At 38.6% G+C, this 20,334-nt stretch overlaps 2 protein-coding genes across 2 annotated transcripts in view; both read right to left on the bottom strand.

The window, feature by feature from the left end:
• Nucleotides 1-5,355: 5,355 nt before the first annotated feature.
• LOC128611325 (cytochrome P450 4V2) lies at nt 5,356-15,528 on the bottom strand. Its single transcript, XM_053630722.1, has 11 exons — nt 15,258-15,528; nt 15,036-15,148; nt 14,698-14,783; nt 13,170-13,360; nt 12,938-13,007; nt 11,780-11,906; nt 9,462-9,632; nt 9,279-9,381; nt 8,619-8,753; nt 7,085-7,264; nt 5,356-6,372 (listed from the first exon to the last, which is right to left on the bottom strand). The coding sequence occupies exons 1-11, from the start codon at nt 15,448-15,450 to the stop codon at nt 6,209-6,211; spliced, it is 1,533 nt and encodes a 510-aa protein (XP_053486697.1). The 5' UTR covers nt 15,451-15,528; the 3' UTR covers nt 5,356-6,208.
• Nucleotides 15,529-16,197: 669 nt separating this feature from the next.
• The window catches only part of fam149a (family with sequence similarity 149 member A), a 29,908-nt gene continuing 25,771 nt past the window's right edge, over nt 16,198-20,334 (bottom strand). The window contains exon 15 of the mRNA XM_053630721.1: nt 16,198-16,582. Coding sequence (XP_053486696.1) covers nt 16,506-16,582 — 77 coding nt within the window. The 3' untranslated portion in view covers nt 16,198-16,505. The remainder of the gene's footprint in view (nt 16,583-20,334) is intronic.

Here is a 20,334-nt window from a genome sequence, read left to right as displayed (position 1 = left end):
TAAAAAGAGTATCTTAGAGAGGAAGAGTCTCTCAAAAATAAAGATGGGATGGAATCTGGGTGGAAACATATGTTGCTCTCAAACCTTTCTGTATTGATGCTGCCTTGCTAGATGTGCACATTCTATTCTGTGCACACAAAATACAGTTTTGAAATTATAGTTATTTACTGAAGCAAAACAAGTTATCCAATATCAACTGGGCCTGTGTGCAAATCGATTTTTCCGTAGTTACTAATTCCACAAATCTATGAAACGGCATTCATATTGGGGTTCAAATGGACTAGACACAACAAGGTCTGATTACTGCAAACCCTGTTCAATCAAATCAGCAATTTAGAAAAAGTTTTTGCTGTTTATCACACAAATACTTTAGATCTTCCCTTTAAACTACATGAACGGATTAATGTATATATAGAAATTGTTCTGCTAAATATTAGTTTTAATTCTTATTAAAATAACAGTGTTAATAGCTAAGGTTAAGTCATGGCTGCAAAGCCTGTCAGTCTCCCTCTACTCCATATACTGATCCTAGTAAGTATTTTTCAGAAGAAGGGGATTTGATATCTTCCTTTATTTATTGGATAACATTGAGCTCTTTTTATACCAGGGCAGATGTAGGTACAGCCATGTGATGAGGCACACTCTTTGAAGAATGGCACACTTAATACCTGGTAATCTCCTGTGTCTGTCACTCACCTAAACCAAACACCACATGGTCACCTTCCCACCACACATCATTGACAGCTGTCACCATCATTTGTGCTTGTGTGTACTTGCCATACATGGGGAGACTTTGTTGTCATTTTGAAATGATCATAGTAACTGAGGATGTGCTACAACGACAGCGAGAACACCAAAACAACCAGGAACCTGGAAACATTACGGCTTTCAATAAGAGAGAATTTATTTTGGTTTGTTTGTTTTCAAAGACGTCTAATAATAGACAGAATATTATCTTCTCTATAATCCTTTGAGAGGGGGAAAAATATTAATCTTGCATATAGTGAGTCTAATAATTTCTTTCCTTGATTTTTACCATTCTTTTTTCTTCCTTGTGCGTGCAAACATTTTAGTCCTTAGTGTAAATGTCATCAGTTTGCCACCCTGTGAGATTCACACAATTGGTCTGTTCATTTCCAACTGTTCTTCGTTTCTACACTTGTTAACAGACACATATTACATGAACTCACTGGACAGTTTATTAGGAACACCGGAATACCCACACATTCATTCAATTAACCAATCAGTTATTCATGTAGCAGCAACATGATGCATGGGGTATGTCTCAACCAGCTCCCTAGTTCAGTAGTTAGGGCACTGATCAGCAAGTCGGCCATTTTAAGGGCTGTCTCAATATTCGCTCCCTAAAAAAATCCCACAATGCACAGCAAAAACCAGGGAGCATCAATGCTCACCATGTTCCCTTACTGGAAATGATGTCATATTTTCGGAAGCCTCTCAGTTCCAAAAAAAAAAAAAAAAAAAAAAAAAAAAAAAATGGGGGACGAACTCAGCCAACTCATGCTACAAATGTAAGTCTCTTGTTACTGTTGTAGATCTCAAATGATTACTTACATTAGAGATTTTTTTCATTTGACGTTCTATATATGGTTTGTTTGAGTCTAATGACTTAAGTGTTTAATGATTTAAAAAAAACAAAAAACAAAAAAAACCACACTAGCTTCCCTATGATCCTGTGTCACATATTATGACAGAAATACATGTGAATAATCTAACAAATTTACGAGACATATAAAACTTTAAATTTAAGTTTTATATGTAACTTAATATGTTTAAGTTTTTAATTTTTGGTGATGTAGTCATGTTGCCAGAAATTGAGTCATCAGTGTCCCACTGTGTAGTGAGCCAGGGTCCTTACCATTGCCCGAACTCATGCACACCACTGCTTCACTACATCCTGAACTAGGGAGCTACTTGGAGAAACACCCATGCACATGCAAGTAAAGAGCTTCAGTTAAGTTTCATATCAAATATCAGAAAACGAAAAAAAGAAAAAAAAAAGTGATGAGTTTTTTTTGGGCCAGACTGTCTTGGTTGAGTATTTCAGAAACTGTTGATTTCCTGGGAATTTTACACATAACAGTCTCTAGAGTTTACAGAAGAAGGTGCAAAAAATAAAACACACCCAGTGAGCAGCAGGAGGCAATGCCTTGTTGTTGATAGAAGTCAGAGAAGAATGACCAGACTGAATCTGAGGCTACATGGCATGCTACCAAAGCTGGACAGTTGAAGATCTTTTGTCTGGTCTTTTTCCAATCTTTTCCAACAACACTGGGCCCACTATAGCCTCAGATTGCTGCTCTTGGATAACAGGAGAGGAATCTGATGTGGCCTACGGTTTTGTAGCCCATTAACCTCGAGGTTCAATATTTTGTGCATTCTGAGATGCGTTTCTGCTCACCATGTTCGTAAAGAGTGGTTATGTCACATTACAAGCAAACATCTGTTTAAAGAGTTGAGAGATCTCTGACACGTCTGTGTTTTTAAAATAATAATCAGTTGCTACATATTGCAGATAAATTTCACAATTTAGAATGTAAACAGGTTTATTTATGTTGGTGCACATACAGTAGATCTTCTATACTTGTATGGGGGCAATATAAATAATGAACATCCACAAACCAAGGTTGTAAGAAATTGGATAATGCTTGTAAGGTTGCACTTGAAGTCTTATCCCTGTGCATGTGTCTCAGCTCTTGGGAGGAGATAAGGTGTGTGCATGTTTGAAAATTCTCCCTGTGTTAGTGGATTTTGGATGAAGACTGGAGACTGACGTGGTCACGGCCAAACTCGTTTAGAAAAAAAATATTCTCTCTTTATTGTGCCTTGTGTATCAGATTGTTGTCTTTTTGCAGGACACAACCACGTTTCATTTTTGACTTCTGGGATTTTTTTTTTTTAGATCGTACAGATTGTATCCCCCCCAAAAGCAAAGGGGGATGCACAGTTTTGCACTCAACTGTACACATGTACATATTTTTAAATAAGATCAAACAGAGTACAAATGGCACCAATCTTGTGTTTTTGCAACCTTTATGAAAAAGAGAAAGAAAATGATCTGACTTCATCTCTATATCTTTCCATTAGAAGCAGTTAAGATCACCTTAAGCCAGTTTTAACAGATTTTATTTTACCAGTTTTTCTATTCTATTGTGTATAGATAAAAAAAAAAAATTCACGTAGCCTCTAAGTGTCAGGTCTTTCCAAGAACTTCATTAATCTTTTGAGAATTGAGTTCAGGTTTAGCCCACGAACCAGGCCTGCCCTCTTCTCACTAAGCTGAACAGGGAGGTGACGAGGTGCAACACTGCCTCTGTGTGGAGGAGCTACAATGTGTGTGTTCCCTCAGCATCCTGAACCCTGGATGAAAGGTACAGAATGAGCAAGGCTACAGTAATTCTCTCTTCTGATATTCTATTAACTGCAGTTCTGTAGTAACACAGCAAAGCTGATTTAAAGGTTCTATTGGAATTCAGAAGAACTGATTTTGATATTTGAGTTGAGAGGAAACAAAATAATCTAGCATTGGAACTTGATGATGATGGTGATGATGATAGTAGCTCAAAGCAGATGTTTTTGATTTTGTGTTTATCTCTAGACAGTGACTAAGTTTACATGGACAGCGGTAATCTAATTATTGATCTTATTCTGAATAAGACGATATCCTGATTAAGGTGTTTACATGAGTCGCATTTAGAATATTCCTTTCATGTTCCCGTGTTACATGTTATAGAACGTAGAGGAATTAACTGCACACGTCATTACGTCCCCACGCCACGCCGTCCGACGTTCCCTCCAGAATTTCACGTATCGTACGGTTCGTTATGGTACCGTATACAGTTTTGCGTGTTTCATTTTTTAATTTTACGAAAGCTTCAAGTGCAGTTCATTATTTGTCATGCTGTACGTGCTAATAGACGACTGCTTGAAGCCGTGGGGTGCGTCCGAAACCGCATACTTACCTACTGTATAGTAGCCGAAATAAGTGTATTTCTCCTACCATACAGTAGGTAAGTGTGCAGTTTCGGATGCAGCCGTGCTCTCTTTTTGCCATCAAATGGTTGAGCACTGCCGTGTGTGTGTACGTGTCCTGTCGCAAAATGCGGTAAAAACTCCCACACGACATTAATAGTGTGATTAAGGTGTGTACATGTCTGTAATGCATGTCGATAATGCAACTAAAATAGGAATACTCCACATGTCTTAATTCCATTTGTGTTTACTTCAAGTATGACTTTAGTCAGGTTAAGGTCATCAATAATTGCTGTTTACCTGCTAGTTTCTTAATCAGAGTATCGTCTTAATCAGTTTAATATCGGATTATCATTGTCCATGTAAACTTGCTGACTGAAAATGGCTAACTTTATGCAATTTCCTTGTGCTCACCAGCTCTGATGAATATGCATTGAATTCTGAGCTGAGGTTTTATTGTACTGTTACCTTCAGTCAGTAACAGTGTTTAAACAGTTATGACTCACACTAAAGGACATATGTAACTATTCCATTGTAATCAACAGCAAAGGAATTATTGTGCTGAACTTGATTTTTCAAGATCTGTTGTATATTGCAATTTCCAACAAACAGGTGTTGAAGCATGCTTCAGCTTATTTAAAAAGTTTGGATCACACATTATGGAAAAACCCCTCTGACAATTTTTGTGGAATGATTTTCAGCTCAAAGAAATTCATAGTCAGGCATATGACCTTCACGGAATGATATGAAAATACACAGTGAATCATTTTATAATGAAATCCACATGGATAAAATGTTACGAATACTGGAAAATCTGCTATATTAAAGCAAAGATGAATATCAGGATGGAAGGTCACACACACACATTTTAAGTCCTTTTCTCCTGCAAGAGGTTTATTTTTTATCCACAGAAAGCCAATCTTGAAACTGGACCAAAAATGAAGCCTGCATGACTACATTGCCAAAAGCTGTATTGTTTGGATCATGCACAGCTCATCTAGGGAGGAGAGGAATTTGAGAAGTTAGCAGTTTGTTTAATAGTGAAACTATGCAGGAAGTCATTTCAAGAAGTTATATCAGAGCTAACACGCTGATTTGCCAGAGTTTATATGGTACCTATGACTTTAGTCGGGTCAGTGGTGGCTCAGTGGTTAAGATGTCGGACAACTGATCGGAAGGTCGTGAATTCAAATCCTAGCACTGTCAAGCTACTACTGATGGGCCCTTGAGCAAGGCCCTTAACCCTCATATGCTATAAATATGACATAAATGTAAGTCACTCTGAATAATGGCATCTGCCAAATGCTGTAAATGTAATGTAATGTACCTAATAAAAAGGTATGTTAGGATAAAATAAATACACAGAGTTGACAGTTTATTCTGCACTAGGTCAGTGTACATAAAAGAAATCATACATTTACATTAACACGGATGGTCAGGAAACATCTCAGGAAACATCAGGAATATCACATAAAACATTTGCGAATGAAGCACCCTTTCCTTTCCATGTGAACAAAATTGTAACTTCTGGGGAAACTGGTGCATCTCGCTCTCTGCCATTTTTACTTTTCTGAGGCGATTATCCAATCACATGATTTGTTGAGGCAAAGTCACATGACTTTTTGGATGCGCATCGAGGAAACCTATTCAGTAAATGTGTTTCCATCGTAGTTTATGCGCAGGTCTTCGTAATAAAAAATTTAAATAAATTATCAACCTTAACTGAGCGCAGTAAGCTTATGTGCATTTTGGAGATTTTATTCACAGCTGGAGTTTCCATCCCAGCGTTTTTTTTCTTTTTTTTACCTTAATAGTAATATTTTGTTTTATGAATTATGATCAGCTTATCCATTCAATATGTTGGCAGATCATTTTATGTACCTTAAGACAATGATTCAAAGTAGCAATCGTTATTGATGCAGTTTGTTTTTATTTTTTTTTTAAATATCTTGTTAACTAATGTATATACAGTGTGCTACAGAAAAGAGCAAATATCTCTCACTGTATGATATTTAAGGCATGGAAAACTGTAGGTTTCTACTGGATGCACGGGAACACACAAAGTAGTGACTCAAAGTCTACAGTTTGAGTACAAGAGAATTCCTATGCCATACATGTGTGTGTGCTGACTGTAATGTACCACAAATGACAGCCAATATCTCTCTGCCCCATACCTGAAGAACTACATACATTGCATGCAAGACGTGACTTGGGTTTAGTTGGCCCTCTTGTCTAGTCGGATCCAGATGCCCTTCTCTGGACGGAGGATGAGCTCCCCCAGGGGTCTCAGCTCTTCACGACTCTGACACGCCTGCACTTCAAAGTGACGTAACACTGTGGCAAGAACTACCTTCTCTTCCATCATAGCAAATCGCTGGCCTGGAGTTACACAAACACACAGAGACAGAGAGAGAGAGAGAGAGAGAGAGAGAGAGAGAGAGAGAGAGAGAGAGAGAGAGAGAGAGAGAAATATCTGTCATGTACTACAATTCTACATCACATTATATACCACATTATATTCTACCTCACATTATATCTTTGTATTCTGATTTTCAATTCAGTGCTGGAAGGCAGCAGACAGAGGGCTGCAACGATTAATCTCCGAAGGCATATCACATTCTTTTACACACTCTCTCTCCTCTCTTTTGCACATGCAGTGATGCTCCCTTTTGAGTGGCCAGTGGGCAGGAACTGCCAGCACCACTTGAGAGACACTCTGTCTCAGTCAACAGTGGAAGACAGGTCTGTGCTCTCTGGAGATAAATGCAGGAGGAAAGTTAGCAATTCCTCTGTTGTAGCCGGTCATGCTAAATGGGTGATTGATTCTGGGTGGAGTATAGCTGCGGGTCCATGAATTGCAATGTAATGGTACTGGGACACCATATCATAACAAGTGGGCTTGCTAATATAATGTGACCTGCCTGATAAAACAAAATAACCCTGACCCAGAAATTTAGCACCCCGAAGTTTTTCACTTCTTCACTAAGAGTTGTGGAAGTGGTTTACAAAGTTATGGGTCACAGGCTGTTTTGGTGTGATTGGAATGGTGTGCGATTGTTTTATGCTTCAGCATCTTTCTTTTGTCTCTTACCAATGCAGTTTCGAGCACCAGCGGAGAACGGGATGTATGCATACGGGTGTCTTCCTGTGCTGTTCTCTGGAAGGAAGCGCTCTGGTCTAAACTCCTCAGGCTCCGGAAAGAAACGAGGATCGCGATGGAGAGCATATGGGATGATCACAGCATTTACTCCTTCTGGAACTTTGAAACCATCTGCGGAAAAATAGTAGTTTTTTACAACGATCATTTTTGTAATTAATGATTAGTGACCAATTTTTTTTGTCTGTCCTCCAGTGTCGATGTAAATCCAAGGGTGATCAGGCTTTTTCTGTGGCCAGACCCAAACTTTGGAATAGTCTCCGATTTCATGTGAGGTCTGCTCCATCATTAGCTATTTTTCCTGACCCCTTCTGTTCTCCGGACCTGCCTGATCCATCCTGATGCCCTACTTCTGGTTGTAGTTCTCATCAATTGGAAGTTACATGCTGTTGCTGAGGATGTCCCCACATGGTGCAGCCTAAAGATCATTGAGATTACTGAGGATGGTACCACTTAATACCATAAAGATAGCTTTGGTCCTCAATTCATATGAACAGTTATGCTATGATGGTTCAGGACTACAATTGCTATGATAGCTTCAGGATTGCAGTTGCCACAAACAATTTTGCCCTTAAGTCTCCAACAATGGAGACGTTCAACAAAACATACTTCATGTAAAAAAAAAAAGAAAAAAAAAAAACTGTAATGAATTTCCTGGTTACCCAATTGCACTATTTGACCATGTAGTATTAGCACAATTATAGAAAGGATTTACTTATTTATAATTGCACTAGCCGGTGTCACCCAGATGATGATGGGTTCCCTTTTAAGCCTGGTTCCTCTCAAGGTTTCTTCCTTATATCGTCTCAGAGACTTTTTCCTTGCCAGAATCACCTCTGACTTGCTCATTAGGGATAAATTCAGATATATAAAATCTATATCCTGAATTTATATATTTCTGTAAAGCTGCTTTGGGACAATGTCCATTGTTAAAAGCGCTAGACAAATAAAATTGAATTGGAATTTTTTAACCTTCCCTTAAATCATATTTTTATTCTTTAGCTTTTGAAAATGTCTAGATGTTCTTGTTTTTATTGGTTTACTTTTCCTATTGTACAGCACTTCAGATCAACATGTTTAAATGTGCTTTAAAAATATGTTGGTTGATTGATTGAACAATCAGTCTTTGATTTAAAAAAAAAACAAAAAACAAAAAAAAAAAAAAAGCAGCGAACAGTATGTCACAATGAGTAATTCCGTCATGAATCCCTGAAAAGTTTTCTCTCTGTTTTCGACATTTTCAACAACAGTGCTCATTAAGTGCGTTATCTTTCAGTTGTAATTCCATTTAGTTTCACACAGAATGTGATGTAACTGAAGCAGCTGAAAGTTTTCATTCAGGAAGGTGAAAAGATTGTAGCCGCTTAGAATCATCTGCTGTTTCACTGAGATACAAATAGTGGCAGTGACTTCGATGAGCCACGTTTTGGTGCACCAAATGACATGATGACAATGTGCTGTAACCTACTTATTGTACAATCCTCACAGATGCTACGCGCAAACAGCGGCACTGCAGGGAAGATTCGCAGACTTTCCTTGATCACACACTCCAGGTAGCGCAGTCTTTTTAGATCCTCCACTCCCACATGGCGCTGTGATGAACCTGTCCGACAGTGCAGAGAGAGAAAGAGGGGAAGAGGGGTAAGTACGAGATTTCTCATAGCCACATTTACCAATTAGTATGGTTTTCTGTCTACAGAAAAAAATTTTAAAGTGACATTTGAAATAAAAGCTGCATAATATTTTTTTAATGTGAAATTTTATAGTTTATTTTACAGTTTATTATATTCACATTATTTGGACCTGGGATTAGCAAGGCAAAATGTGTTAAAATGATTGTTCTTAATATTTAGTCTTAAATATTAAACAAAAGTTGGTCCCTGTCACATTTCATCTCTTATTTACACTCTTTCCTTCAGCATGTGAAGGGGACTTGCAAGTCACTACCATAAATATTGTTTTTATTGCTAATAATGATTTGTTCAATTATTAGTAATAAAAAAACAACAATTAAACAGTTAACACATACTTTCCATCAACATGTGAATGGGTTTTCTGTATTAACTACCACGAATATTGTTTTGACAGCTAATAATGGAACAGAACATGACGGTATAAGTGGTGTTACCAAACACCTCCTGTAGCTCTGCCTGTACTTTCTTCTGGACTTCTGGATGAGAGCCGATCAGATGTAAGGCCCAGTTCATGGAAGCTGCTGTGGTGTCGTGCCCCTATTAAAGATGCCATAAAAGGCTGGTATCAGGCACACGCTTGTCCACTTCTGGTGTAGTGTAGTGTATTTTGCTCCCACCTCAAACATGAAGGTGTCCACTTCCTCCTGAATGTCCTCATGGCTCAGCACAGCACCAGCATCATCTTTGGCTTTTAACAGCATGTCCAAGAAGGCCCTTCTCTTTCTTGAGCCACGGTCTGAATCATTGTCAGATCCTTCACTCGCATGCTCTGCTCTCTCTTTGATCACCTTCCAAACACAAACAGCATGAAAGACTCAAACACACGGAGACTTTGGGTAAAAGTCCATCAGCTATATTTTCCATCAAATGGTTTACTGTTTTGGCTCCAAGCTGTGGGTGCTTAAAATAAATAAATAAACAAATAAATGCAATAAAGAGTAGGATCTACCAAAAAAACAACTTTTTTTTTTAATTTATCATGTACTTTTGGCATTTTATTGTATTAATGAATTGCTGACATTTATTATTTGAGAATGCTTTATGTCAATGATATATGACTGCATCATTTGTAGTTTGAGTGTGTTGCAATAGGTGTAAAACTGGGCAGCACAATTTCCTCCAAGAGCTTCAGTTAACGTTCACATCAAGCATCAGAATGAAGAAAATGTGTGATCTGTGACTTTGATCGTGGAATGAATATCGGTACCAGAAGAGCTGGTTTGAATATTTCAAAAACTACAGATCTCCTGGGAGTGAGTGAGTGAATGAGTGAGTGACAGTTCTGTGGGTGGTAACGTCTTGTTGATAAGATAAGGAAAATGGCCAGATTGGTTCAAGCTGCAGGAAGGATATAGTAACTCAAATAATCACTCTTTACAACCGTGGTGAGCAAAAAAAAATCATCTCAGCATTCACAAAAACATTGAACCTTGAGGTGTATGGGCTACAACAGCAGAAGTTAAAAGAAAGAAAGGACAGCACACTGCTATAACGCTCTCACAAACAGCTAATAATAAATAGGGAAAGACAATCTTTTGACCATAATAGCCTTCGTCAGGCAGTAAAAACATTTTAATTCTGAAAATCTTAAAGTACACACCTGACAATGGGTGTGGATTCCACATTGGATTCCACTCCTGTCAGCCAAGAACAAGCATCTGATGTTATTATGGGCAGAGGCTTACCCAAACTGGACAGTTGATCACCTGGTCTTTTTCTAGTCATCAACTGTCTAGTTTTGGTGAGTCTGTGAGCTCAGACCAGTCTGATCATTCTTCTCTGATCTCTCATGTTTCAGGTGTTTCAGCCTGCATACAGAATGTTTTTTTGCAGCAATCTGTGTAAACTGTGTGCGCGAAAATCCCTGGAGATCAGCAATTTGAAATGAAATACTCAAACCAGCCTATCTGGCACCATACGATGATCAAAAATAATTTTTATCCCCCATTCTGATCTTTGATCTCAACATTAACTGACACTCATAACTTATACCTGCATGATTTTACTCACTGCCCTGCTGCCACATGATTGGCTGATTGGACAACTGCATAAATGAGCAGTTGTACAGGTATTCCGTTAAAAGTAACCGGTGAGTGTATATCCCAAACACATGCTGGTATTTGGTTTTGCAACTCCATCGCTTGGGCTTACATGGCTGCTTCTGAAACAGGCTCACTAATCTTTATTGAAGATATAACTCATAATGGTAAGAGCAGAATAAATTCAGAAGTGTACAAGAATATTTTGTCTGCCAATTTACAGAGAAATGCATCCAAATGAATCAGGAGGAACTTCATCATGCAGCAAAAAATGATCCAAAAAATACTGCCAACTCAACAAAGGACTTCATCAGGTGGGAAAAGTAGAAGGCTTTAAACTGGCCAAGTCAATTACCAGACCTTAACTCAATTGAGCATGCATTTCACCTCTTGAAGAGGAGACTAAAGAGAGAAACCTCGGCTGCAAATATCACCTGAAACATGCTGTGTTAAAAGCATCACAAAAGAAGAGGAGGTCAATGGTGAGGTCAATGACTTGCAGACTTGATGCAGTTATTGTAAGCAAGTGATATGCATCCAAATACCAAGTGTTATTTACTTTCAGACTTATTTGTTCCTACTTCTTTTAAAAATAGGGTGGTCTGATACAAAAGGTTCTATCTGTTATGTTGTTCAACACATCTAGATTTAAATACCAGGAAATAAAAGTTAAAATCCTAAACTCTCGTCTCATATCAATCTTTTGATCTGAAACCTAAATGTCTTTGGTGTAGAACACAAACAAATGAATTGGCTTTGTCATTGCAATAGTTTTGGAGGGGACTGTATATTAAATGATCTTCAGCACAATCATTTAATTACTAAGGGCCATACAAAATATATGGATCAAAATGCTCACGCCTTAAGGTTAATAAAAAATGAGAAAAGTTACTTACACCTGCAGTGAAGGAGTGTAAAATCTTGAGTCTCTTTGCATGCTCTTTACCCTCTCCTAACACGTTATAAATCCAGTCAGGCCACCACCACGGTGCTCTCTGTCTCCGAGTGATGATGTCACTCATCCTGCAGGAAGGTTAAGGGAAGTTTTGATTACATTGTACAGAGTGTAAATATATTCCCCCCACTGCATGGCATAAATTTTCCGCAGCATAATTCAATGACCAGTCACAAACACCATGTCCGAGTACTAATCCTGCAGGCCAGTCTTCCATTTACTCACTTCCTGAAATATCCGGACTTTCACACACATACATTAAGCAGTCTTGCTTGTGTGATTCCATGAGCTCTTGTGTGTGAGATCTTTGCTGTTATTCATAGCCAAGTACAAGTATTTTAGTATTGCTTAATCTAGCCTTTCTGATGATCACTGTTTGTCTGTTTTTAAATTTGTCTGTGTCTGCTTGACTGCATTGTGGTTTTCAATAAACACCCTGCACTTGCATAGAGTTTGCTGCATCATACTTGACAAGTACAGTTTACGATGTGGCCTTGTGACCTCTTTAGTTTTTTTTTTTTATAATAAAAAATAAAAATTTTATTTGGTGTATGCTCAAATACTTAATTTAGTTTTGCTTATTCAGTCACACTGACATATACGTTTAACTGATTTGTTTAATAGGAAATGACTATAGAGGCTTGTTTGTGATTATTATGTTTTAGCAAGGCTTAACCTGAACCAAAAGCAAAAAAAATTATCACTAATATATGAAAATTCTACATATGTTGTACATTTCTACATATTATAAATTCTACATATTGTAAAGTTAGACCTACAGAGGTCCCTAAATAAGAGCTACAAAAACAGCAGCCTCCCTTTATTCTAGCCATTCAAAGGGACCACTATAGGACTACCACTGAACAGATATCACCGTAGTGCATAATACATTAATACCAGCGCAACACACACTACACTGTTACTACAGTCAGTGTCATGATGGGAATGATATACCACTCAAATGACAGCTGGACATTGGTGGTCCATTTCCAGTGAGTAGAGGGGGTAAGAAACAGACAATAATTTCATTTCATCATCCTACAAAACACACTATATAGTAGATGTACCCATTTATGCATATATGAATATAAATACTTACTTATACACCGTCTGGACATATTCAGAGTCAGCATTACTCTGTGCATAGATACTTTTGCCCATTGCAGTTTCTGTTTTGTGAGGAAAATCAGAGAAAATTAAAATTGCTGCATAGATCTATCTGCATAGACAGATGTATCTCTCAAGTTCCCAATTACCCAAGTGTTAAATTTCAAAGAATACTGGTGATTCGAAGGTATTGAAATGGCAGGCAGTGGAAAGAAAATACCAACCACATATAATGTCCAAGGCACAGAGTGTAATGTAGCTGAAGCAGTTAAATGGTTCTCCGCCTACATGTTTCAGCATCTTCTGGGTCAAAATATCACTCTGCTCATTCATGACCTCCAGGAAGTCAGTGAGAATAGAAAAGTGAAATGTCGGGGTCAGCATTTTGCGTCGACTGCGCCACTTGTCTCCCGTACTGCAATGTGTGGGAGGCAAATCATGAATTCCACATAGATTCGCTTTCTGGAATATTTGAATAATGTTTTTTAATGCTTGTAGAGAACTGCTGTCAAAAGCATTCTTGGCATTTCAGTCGTGACTATACAAAGCTGCCAAGTTATATAAGAAGAGTAAACATTTTATATCACTTCTCAGTACTTATCACCTCAAAGTCTTAGTACTGGAATTCCCTAGAGTTCATTTTGTGGTCCAGTCTTCTCTTTGTATACCAGACATCTGACATAAGTGGTCAAATCTCATTGCTTCTTCCAAAACTGCTACTCTGACGACACACAACTTGGGTCTTCAACTAGGAAGAATTGTCTGAAAGGCAGTCGGAGGTCTTCTGAAAGACCAATAATCTGAAACTCAACATTCACAAAACTGAAGCAATTTAGAAATCCTCTATGTGGGACCTATCAATCATCTCTGACACCCTTGGCTAAATATCTGTGTGTGGATGGACTCAACCTCTCCAATCACATCAAATCAACAGATCCTATTGATTTGTCTTTACAATACCAGAAGAATATGACCTTTTCTGTCTAGGGATTCTCATACTAACTCCAGTCCTCCAATTTCCAGACCTAACGACCGCAACTTGCTACTTGTTGGACGCCCTTCATATGTCATAAATCCTCTCAATGCATTTAGAATGCAGCTGCTTGCCTGGCTCAGAACTTCCCCAAATTCTGTCATAAGACTGAAGCCCCCTTCTCCCACTGGTGACCTGCTGCAGGAAAGATTTAATTTAAAACGGTTGTCCTCACATTCCAGGCATCAAAAGGGCTATGCACCTTTATCTATGCAGTGGTTCAAAACTACATACCTGCACACCAACTCAGATCTTCAAACTCTGTGCAACTGAAAAATCCATCTCTGAGGTCACATCCTGCTCATAACAAAAAACTCACTGCTTCAGTATCCTGCTTCTCACTGGAATAACTTTCTCTCCACTTTGACTAGGCCCACTGTTTCTTCATAAAGTCTAAACAATATCTAAGATAATCTTTCTTTTGCTCCTGCACATACTTTGTATTGGTTGTCTTTTGTAATATCACGGTTTTCTGAACGTTGTGTACTGAAGTTTAAAATTCACACAGGCATTACACACTCTAACCATTTGTTTTTGCCTAGATGATTCTAGCACTTGTACAAACCAGCATTAGTCTCAGCATTAGCGGATCTGGATCAGAGCATCGGTAAATTGACTTGAATGTAAAGCTATTAACTAAAAGAGCTTATGAACCCAAATGTCGAATCCAGCCTTAAATCCATGCAATTCACAGTAGACAGGTGGTTTTGTATCTGTACCTGGTGAGTAAACCTGTGCCAAGCCAGGGGTGCAGAAATCTGTAGGGATAAGATTTATCTAGATGCTTGGAATTGCCGAGGACCGCCTGGAGGGGAAAAAAAAAGAAAAGAAAAGAAAAAAGAAGCAACAAGAATTTAAACAAGAAGAAAAGAAATGTATTGCTTAAACAAGCCGTTAATAAACTGTTGACATTGTTACTAATTTTTAATGTGGAACAAATGCTGCAGTACTTGGCACTTTTCCAGCATCACAGAGTGACCATACTGTATGAACATGAATCATCACTTTCTGTTGCCAGAAGAGCAGGTATTGTGACTAATGGTTTAATTATACACACCTCAATTGTCTCTGCATGAAATAAAACAAGGAAGGGGATGGGTCCCACCCAGACCTTCACGAGAGGCCTGTGTCTGTTTTCATTAGTCCCCTCAACAATCTGGTTGAAAAATTCTTTAAACGACATACAGATATAAAATGCAATGCACCAATTCTACAAACACTGAAACTCTATTCAACAAGCAAAACATGATAAAATAACCACACGGTTACAACACCATACCTCCTGCATTAGCTTTGAACTGCAAAGCATTACCAATGAATGGGAAGGCATGCTCCATTCCTGGAATTGGTTTCATCTCCCTCCATTTATGTATGTAGCTTTTAATTGGAGAATATAACATACACATCAGAAGAATAAGCAGGACGATGGAAGTTATGCTCCCCAGGGTGTGTAATCCAAACAGAATTTCCATTCTGCAGTAATGGAATTGGCATCAGTGAATGTTCTGAAAAGGTAGATAAATCCCGCTCACATGAACTTCAACCTTAACTTTCACTGGTTCACAAACAAAGCCAAAGATTATCGGGTCATGCTAGTTTATTTACGGCCTCCAGTTAAATGATTGACAGGAGAAGAGCAACACATCACATATTGTGTTGCCATGCAATCGTCTCTTCAATCTGGATAATTGAAAAAGTGGTGCGTTTGTGTTTAACACAGCTAGTGTTTAACAACATGTGCTTTACTAACCATTTCACTGCTCAGCCAGGACAGAAACTGAGAAGAATAAAAATGCAGGAATATGGAGTACACTGCTACTATGCTTGCATATGAATGGTAAATATTGAAGTTACTGCAATTCATATTCTGGTAGAAACATCTGGTAGTAATATCACTGAAGGCTAACCGGGGACAAAATACAGAAAAATATATTTATGTGCGCAGGTATAGGTATTGTGTCAAAATCTTACTCAAACACATGAAAACATATTTTATTATACTCAAGTGAAATTATACTCAAGTGAAAATGTCAACACTTAAATGTAGTCTAGTATTTCAGATATAAAAAAAAGTCAAGTAAAAAGAAGTTTTCTTTTTTTATATAAATAAAATCAAAAGTTCAAGATCAATTCATATTAAGGTTAGAGCTGAAGCCTTACTAATAGACTACAAGTGAGCTGTTCAAATATCTCTAGGTAAAACAACATACAATACACAGTTCTATAAAAATAAATTTATTGGACTACATAACCATAGTCATTTTCACATATACATTGACTTAGCATTTAAGACAGGCATGTATTACAAAATCAGTGAACACAAATGCGAACACAGGTTAATTTTAAATATGGTCAGCATAATTGCTAACATTATACATTTCCAATGTATATAAAATATCTGGCCATAAAGCAACAAGTTCTGTTAGTGCAAATGCACTGTAAAGCACCAAATTATTTTATTCTTCCACACTGTTACAGTCGGAGATGAGATGCACTCTGCGGTGTCCTTCAACATTGTAAACATTGTTTAACTGTGTTGTGGCATTACCACATGAAACTTCTTCCTCCCATGTATTGGAAACCGATTCAATGCCTTCCGAGCTCCTGAGAAATGTTAAGATTGATTTGCATTTGTTACTGATAAATCAAAGAACAATGCACTGCTCTTGGTTTGTGTGTTTGTCCTTCAACTCTCCTCATTAAAACACATTAATTAAATCCCAGTAACTCAAACAAAACAATATTTCATCTTATGCATTATTCTAGAAAGTTTCTCATACTTAAAAGCCCCTCTTGTATTTTTGATTACTTACAATTTAGTTAGAAATAATGCACTGTATATATTATATCTATGGAGACAAAAATTCAGTTCTACTTGCCTCCTGCCTGAGCTAGGTTAAGCTAAAACAGCTAAGATCAGGATCACATTAGACAGGCCACATTACATTTTAATACGATTTTCTGATGCCACTAATACAACCGTGATAACAGTGCAATGCGTGGCTCTGTTGTCCAGCATACTGAATTGGAAATGAGACACAGTCTATGAAGTTGCAGAATATCAGCTTTAACTTGACATACTTACTTCAATATACTTTGGTATTGTGTGTCCTGCTACAAATCTTTCCACTGGGTTCAGTAACATTTACTTCAGAATTTATCTTACTGGTGGTCATCACAACATTAATGACAAGAGAACCTGTTCCACTTGAGTGGAATGAGTGGCGAGTTGGCATGGTGGTGCAGTGGGTAGCATTGCTACCTCACAGCTTGAGGGTACCCGACAAGGTTGGGATTGTGATAATACGCATGTTCGATTTTGCATGGAGATCCGTGGAACCTCTAACACCCACTTGAATGTTTAACAGTGAAGCAACCGAGACAAAAATCAGCACTTCCTGGTCCGATCCCAAGGATGACCTCCTCTTTAAAAAAAAAAAATAAACAAATAAATAAATAAAGAACGGGATGTTCCCTATAGCTGAGGGGACAGATCTTGCTACAAGGACAGAACCTTGGGATCTTATTCATGAGTGATGAGAGATTAACAAATGGATTGTGTTCACATCAGTAGTGTTGGAGTCTCTTTATCAGTCTTTAGAGATGAAGTTGGGTGTCAGATGAGGTTCTCCGTTTACCGGTCAATCTACGTGTCTGTACTCACCTATGGTCATGATCTAGGGGTAGTGAGTGAATTAATGAATGGTATACTATCCATGATAGGATGAAGAAGCAATCTTGGAGAGCCTTGGAGTAAAGCTGCTGCTCCATAGTATCGAAAGGAGCCAGACGACATGGTTCAGGGACCTTAAAAGGATGCCCCTGGTCAGCTCCCTCCCTAGAGCTGTATTAGGCATGTCCAACTGGACAGACACCGCAAGACAGACCCAGGACCAACAGGTGAGATATGTATCTCATGGTTTGGGAATATCTGGGGAGCCCTCAAGAGGAACTAGAGACTGTGGCTGTGGACAGAGAAGTCTGGGCTGACCTTCTCATTCTGTTTTTATACTGCAACCCCCAGCAGGAAAAGTGCAAGGACAATGAATGAATGAACATCCCAGAATTTACAGTTTTGTACGACTGCTATAACAATTTTTTCAATACTTTTAACAATTTTCCTAAACTCTTAATACAGTTAGCACAACATCTGTCTGTGTACAATTAACACATTTCTTGTTGCTTTAAAACAAAATGCATACAGTTAACACAAATTTAAAATGCTTGAACTTCTTTTAAACACAAGCTCAACCAAGACCAAACAATGGATTTTTACTGCCAAGTTTACAAATGCTTTCACACTGCATGTCAGAACAGATAACATGTTCTAAACCTAACTTATAGGGTAAAGTCAAAATGAACAGCTGTTCATATGGTGAACTGAAACACAAATATATCCCCTGTATTTTACTCGATTGCTACTGAGAAACAGCTGATTGAAGTTATGCAAAAAGATCAATCACAGCCGATTCCCATCTAGGAAACACACTCAGGTGTTGAGGATTTTTCAATCGCATGACCATATGGTATATAGTAAAAGAGGAACTCTTTGGGTTGATCTTGTGTGGAAAAGGAACAATATAGAGCAACACAAAGAAAGGAAGAAAAATGCCTCAACAAGCGAGAGGAAGACGAGTACCAGGACAAGGGAGACCACTGGGCGGCTGTGGCTCAGGTGGTAGAGCGGGTTGTCCACTAATTGTAGGGTTGGCGGGTTTGATTCCCGGCCCACATGACTCCACATACCGAAGTGTCCTTGGGTGAGACACTGAACCCAAAGTTGCTCTCGATGGCAAGTTAGCGCCTTGCATGGCAGCTCTGCTACCATTGGTGTGTGAATGGGTGAATGAGGTGTAAAGCGCTTTGGATAAAAGCGCTATATAAGTGCAGACCATTTACTAATGTCTGGACGAGGATAAGATAGAGGGAGAGGAGTTAGAATGCGTGGTGGCTCCCAAAGAAGGGAAAGAGCTAGGGTAACTGATGAAACCACAGGCTATCATACAGAGAGGCTGGTGAACGAGTACAGCTAAATCTCAACTGGGGCACACTGGGATTTTTCAAGAAATTAACAGGTAGGATCTTGTATAAGGGCTCCTCCTACTGCAAAGTGTAAATACAGTAATTTTACCATGTATTACTGTACAGTGACCGTATGCCTCCGGTCTCTAATATGTAACTGTATTTTGTCTCTCTAAGGATTCAACGTCTACCTCCCTCAGGGGGCTGAGGAAAGCTCCTAAATGAAGAACAGGAACTTGCTATTGTCAACATATTGATTGTTGACAATGAAATAAAACTGAAGGACATTCAGTCCAGAGTTGTAGAGGACAACCTTGTCTTTGGGAACATTGCAGCAATCAGCATAACATCCATTTCTCGGACTCTAGCTAAACACAGAGTCCGAATGAAACAACTATATAAAAGTTCCTTTTGAAAGGAACGCTGAGGTCATCAAAGAACTCAGTCGCCAATACGTCCAGGTAAGGTCATGCAATACAGTCATTACTATACTATACATAGTGTGTTTTGCAGTAAACTACTCTATAAACCTGGAGTACAATAGGACATACAGTAGGTAATACAGCAAAGCATTTACACACAACATGTCTGATTACTTTCAGAGAATCATGGAGTTGGAGGCCAATGTCCCATATCAAATGATCTATTTTGACGAGGATGGCTTCAACTTGTCGAAAAAGCATTGTTGCGGAAAAAACATAATTGGCAAAAGGGCTGCAGTTACCATGCCGGGCCAGAGAGGAGCCAACATCACCATGTGTGCCGCATAAATGTGAGACTGGCCCCTTCTCCAGTTTTTAGAAGACCTGTACGAAAGACAGGTGCCAGAGGCAGAAAGGGGACAAGTGGGAGACCACTTGCCAATATATATGACCACATGGGATAATGTGGCATTCCACCATTCCCATGCAGTCACAGCCTGGTTTGATGCCCATCCGAAGATGATGTCCCTTTTCCTTGCCCCTTACTACCTTTTCCTCAACCCTATTGAGGAGTTGTTCTCAGCCTGGAGATGGAAGGTTTTTGACCATCGTCCACAATACCAAATGTCCCCCCTAGATGAAATGGATGCTGCATGCCAAGACATCACAGCTGAACACTGCCAGGGGTGGATAAGGCATGCCAAGAGATTCTTCCCAAGATGCCTTGCCAGAGATGATATCAGGTGTGATGTGGATGAGAACATATGGCCAAATGCAGAATACTGGGTAGATTAGAAGATGACTTTTTTTTTAATTATTATTATTCTGTGGCTTTTCCTGTTTGTATATTTTGTATTTTCGCATAATAAATGGAAGCTATATTGCATATTTATGTTATCTTGCAGTAATGTC

This window comes from Ictalurus furcatus, chromosome 8, assembly GCF_023375685.1.
Source record: "Ictalurus furcatus strain D&B chromosome 8, Billie_1.0, whole genome shotgun sequence".
Classification (NCBI taxonomy): domain Eukaryota; kingdom Metazoa; phylum Chordata; class Actinopteri; order Siluriformes; family Ictaluridae; genus Ictalurus; species Ictalurus furcatus.
The sequence above is the reverse complement of the archived record's forward strand: the minus strand, read 5'-3'. Positions and strand labels throughout refer to the sequence as shown.

Coding starts and splice junctions, on each gene's coding strand:
- LOC128611325 (XM_053630722.1), bottom strand. CDS start 15,450: ATGGAAATTCTGTTTGGATTACACACCCTGGGGAGCATAACTTCCATC. Junction 11,907..12,937: donor TATGTCCAGACGGTGTATAA/GTAAGTATTTAT, acceptor ACCTTCCTGCAG/GATGAGTGACATCATCACTC. Junction 9,633..11,779: donor TACACTCCTTCACTGCAGGT/GTAAGTAACTTT, acceptor TGTGTTTGGAAG/GTGATCAAAGAGAGAGCAGA.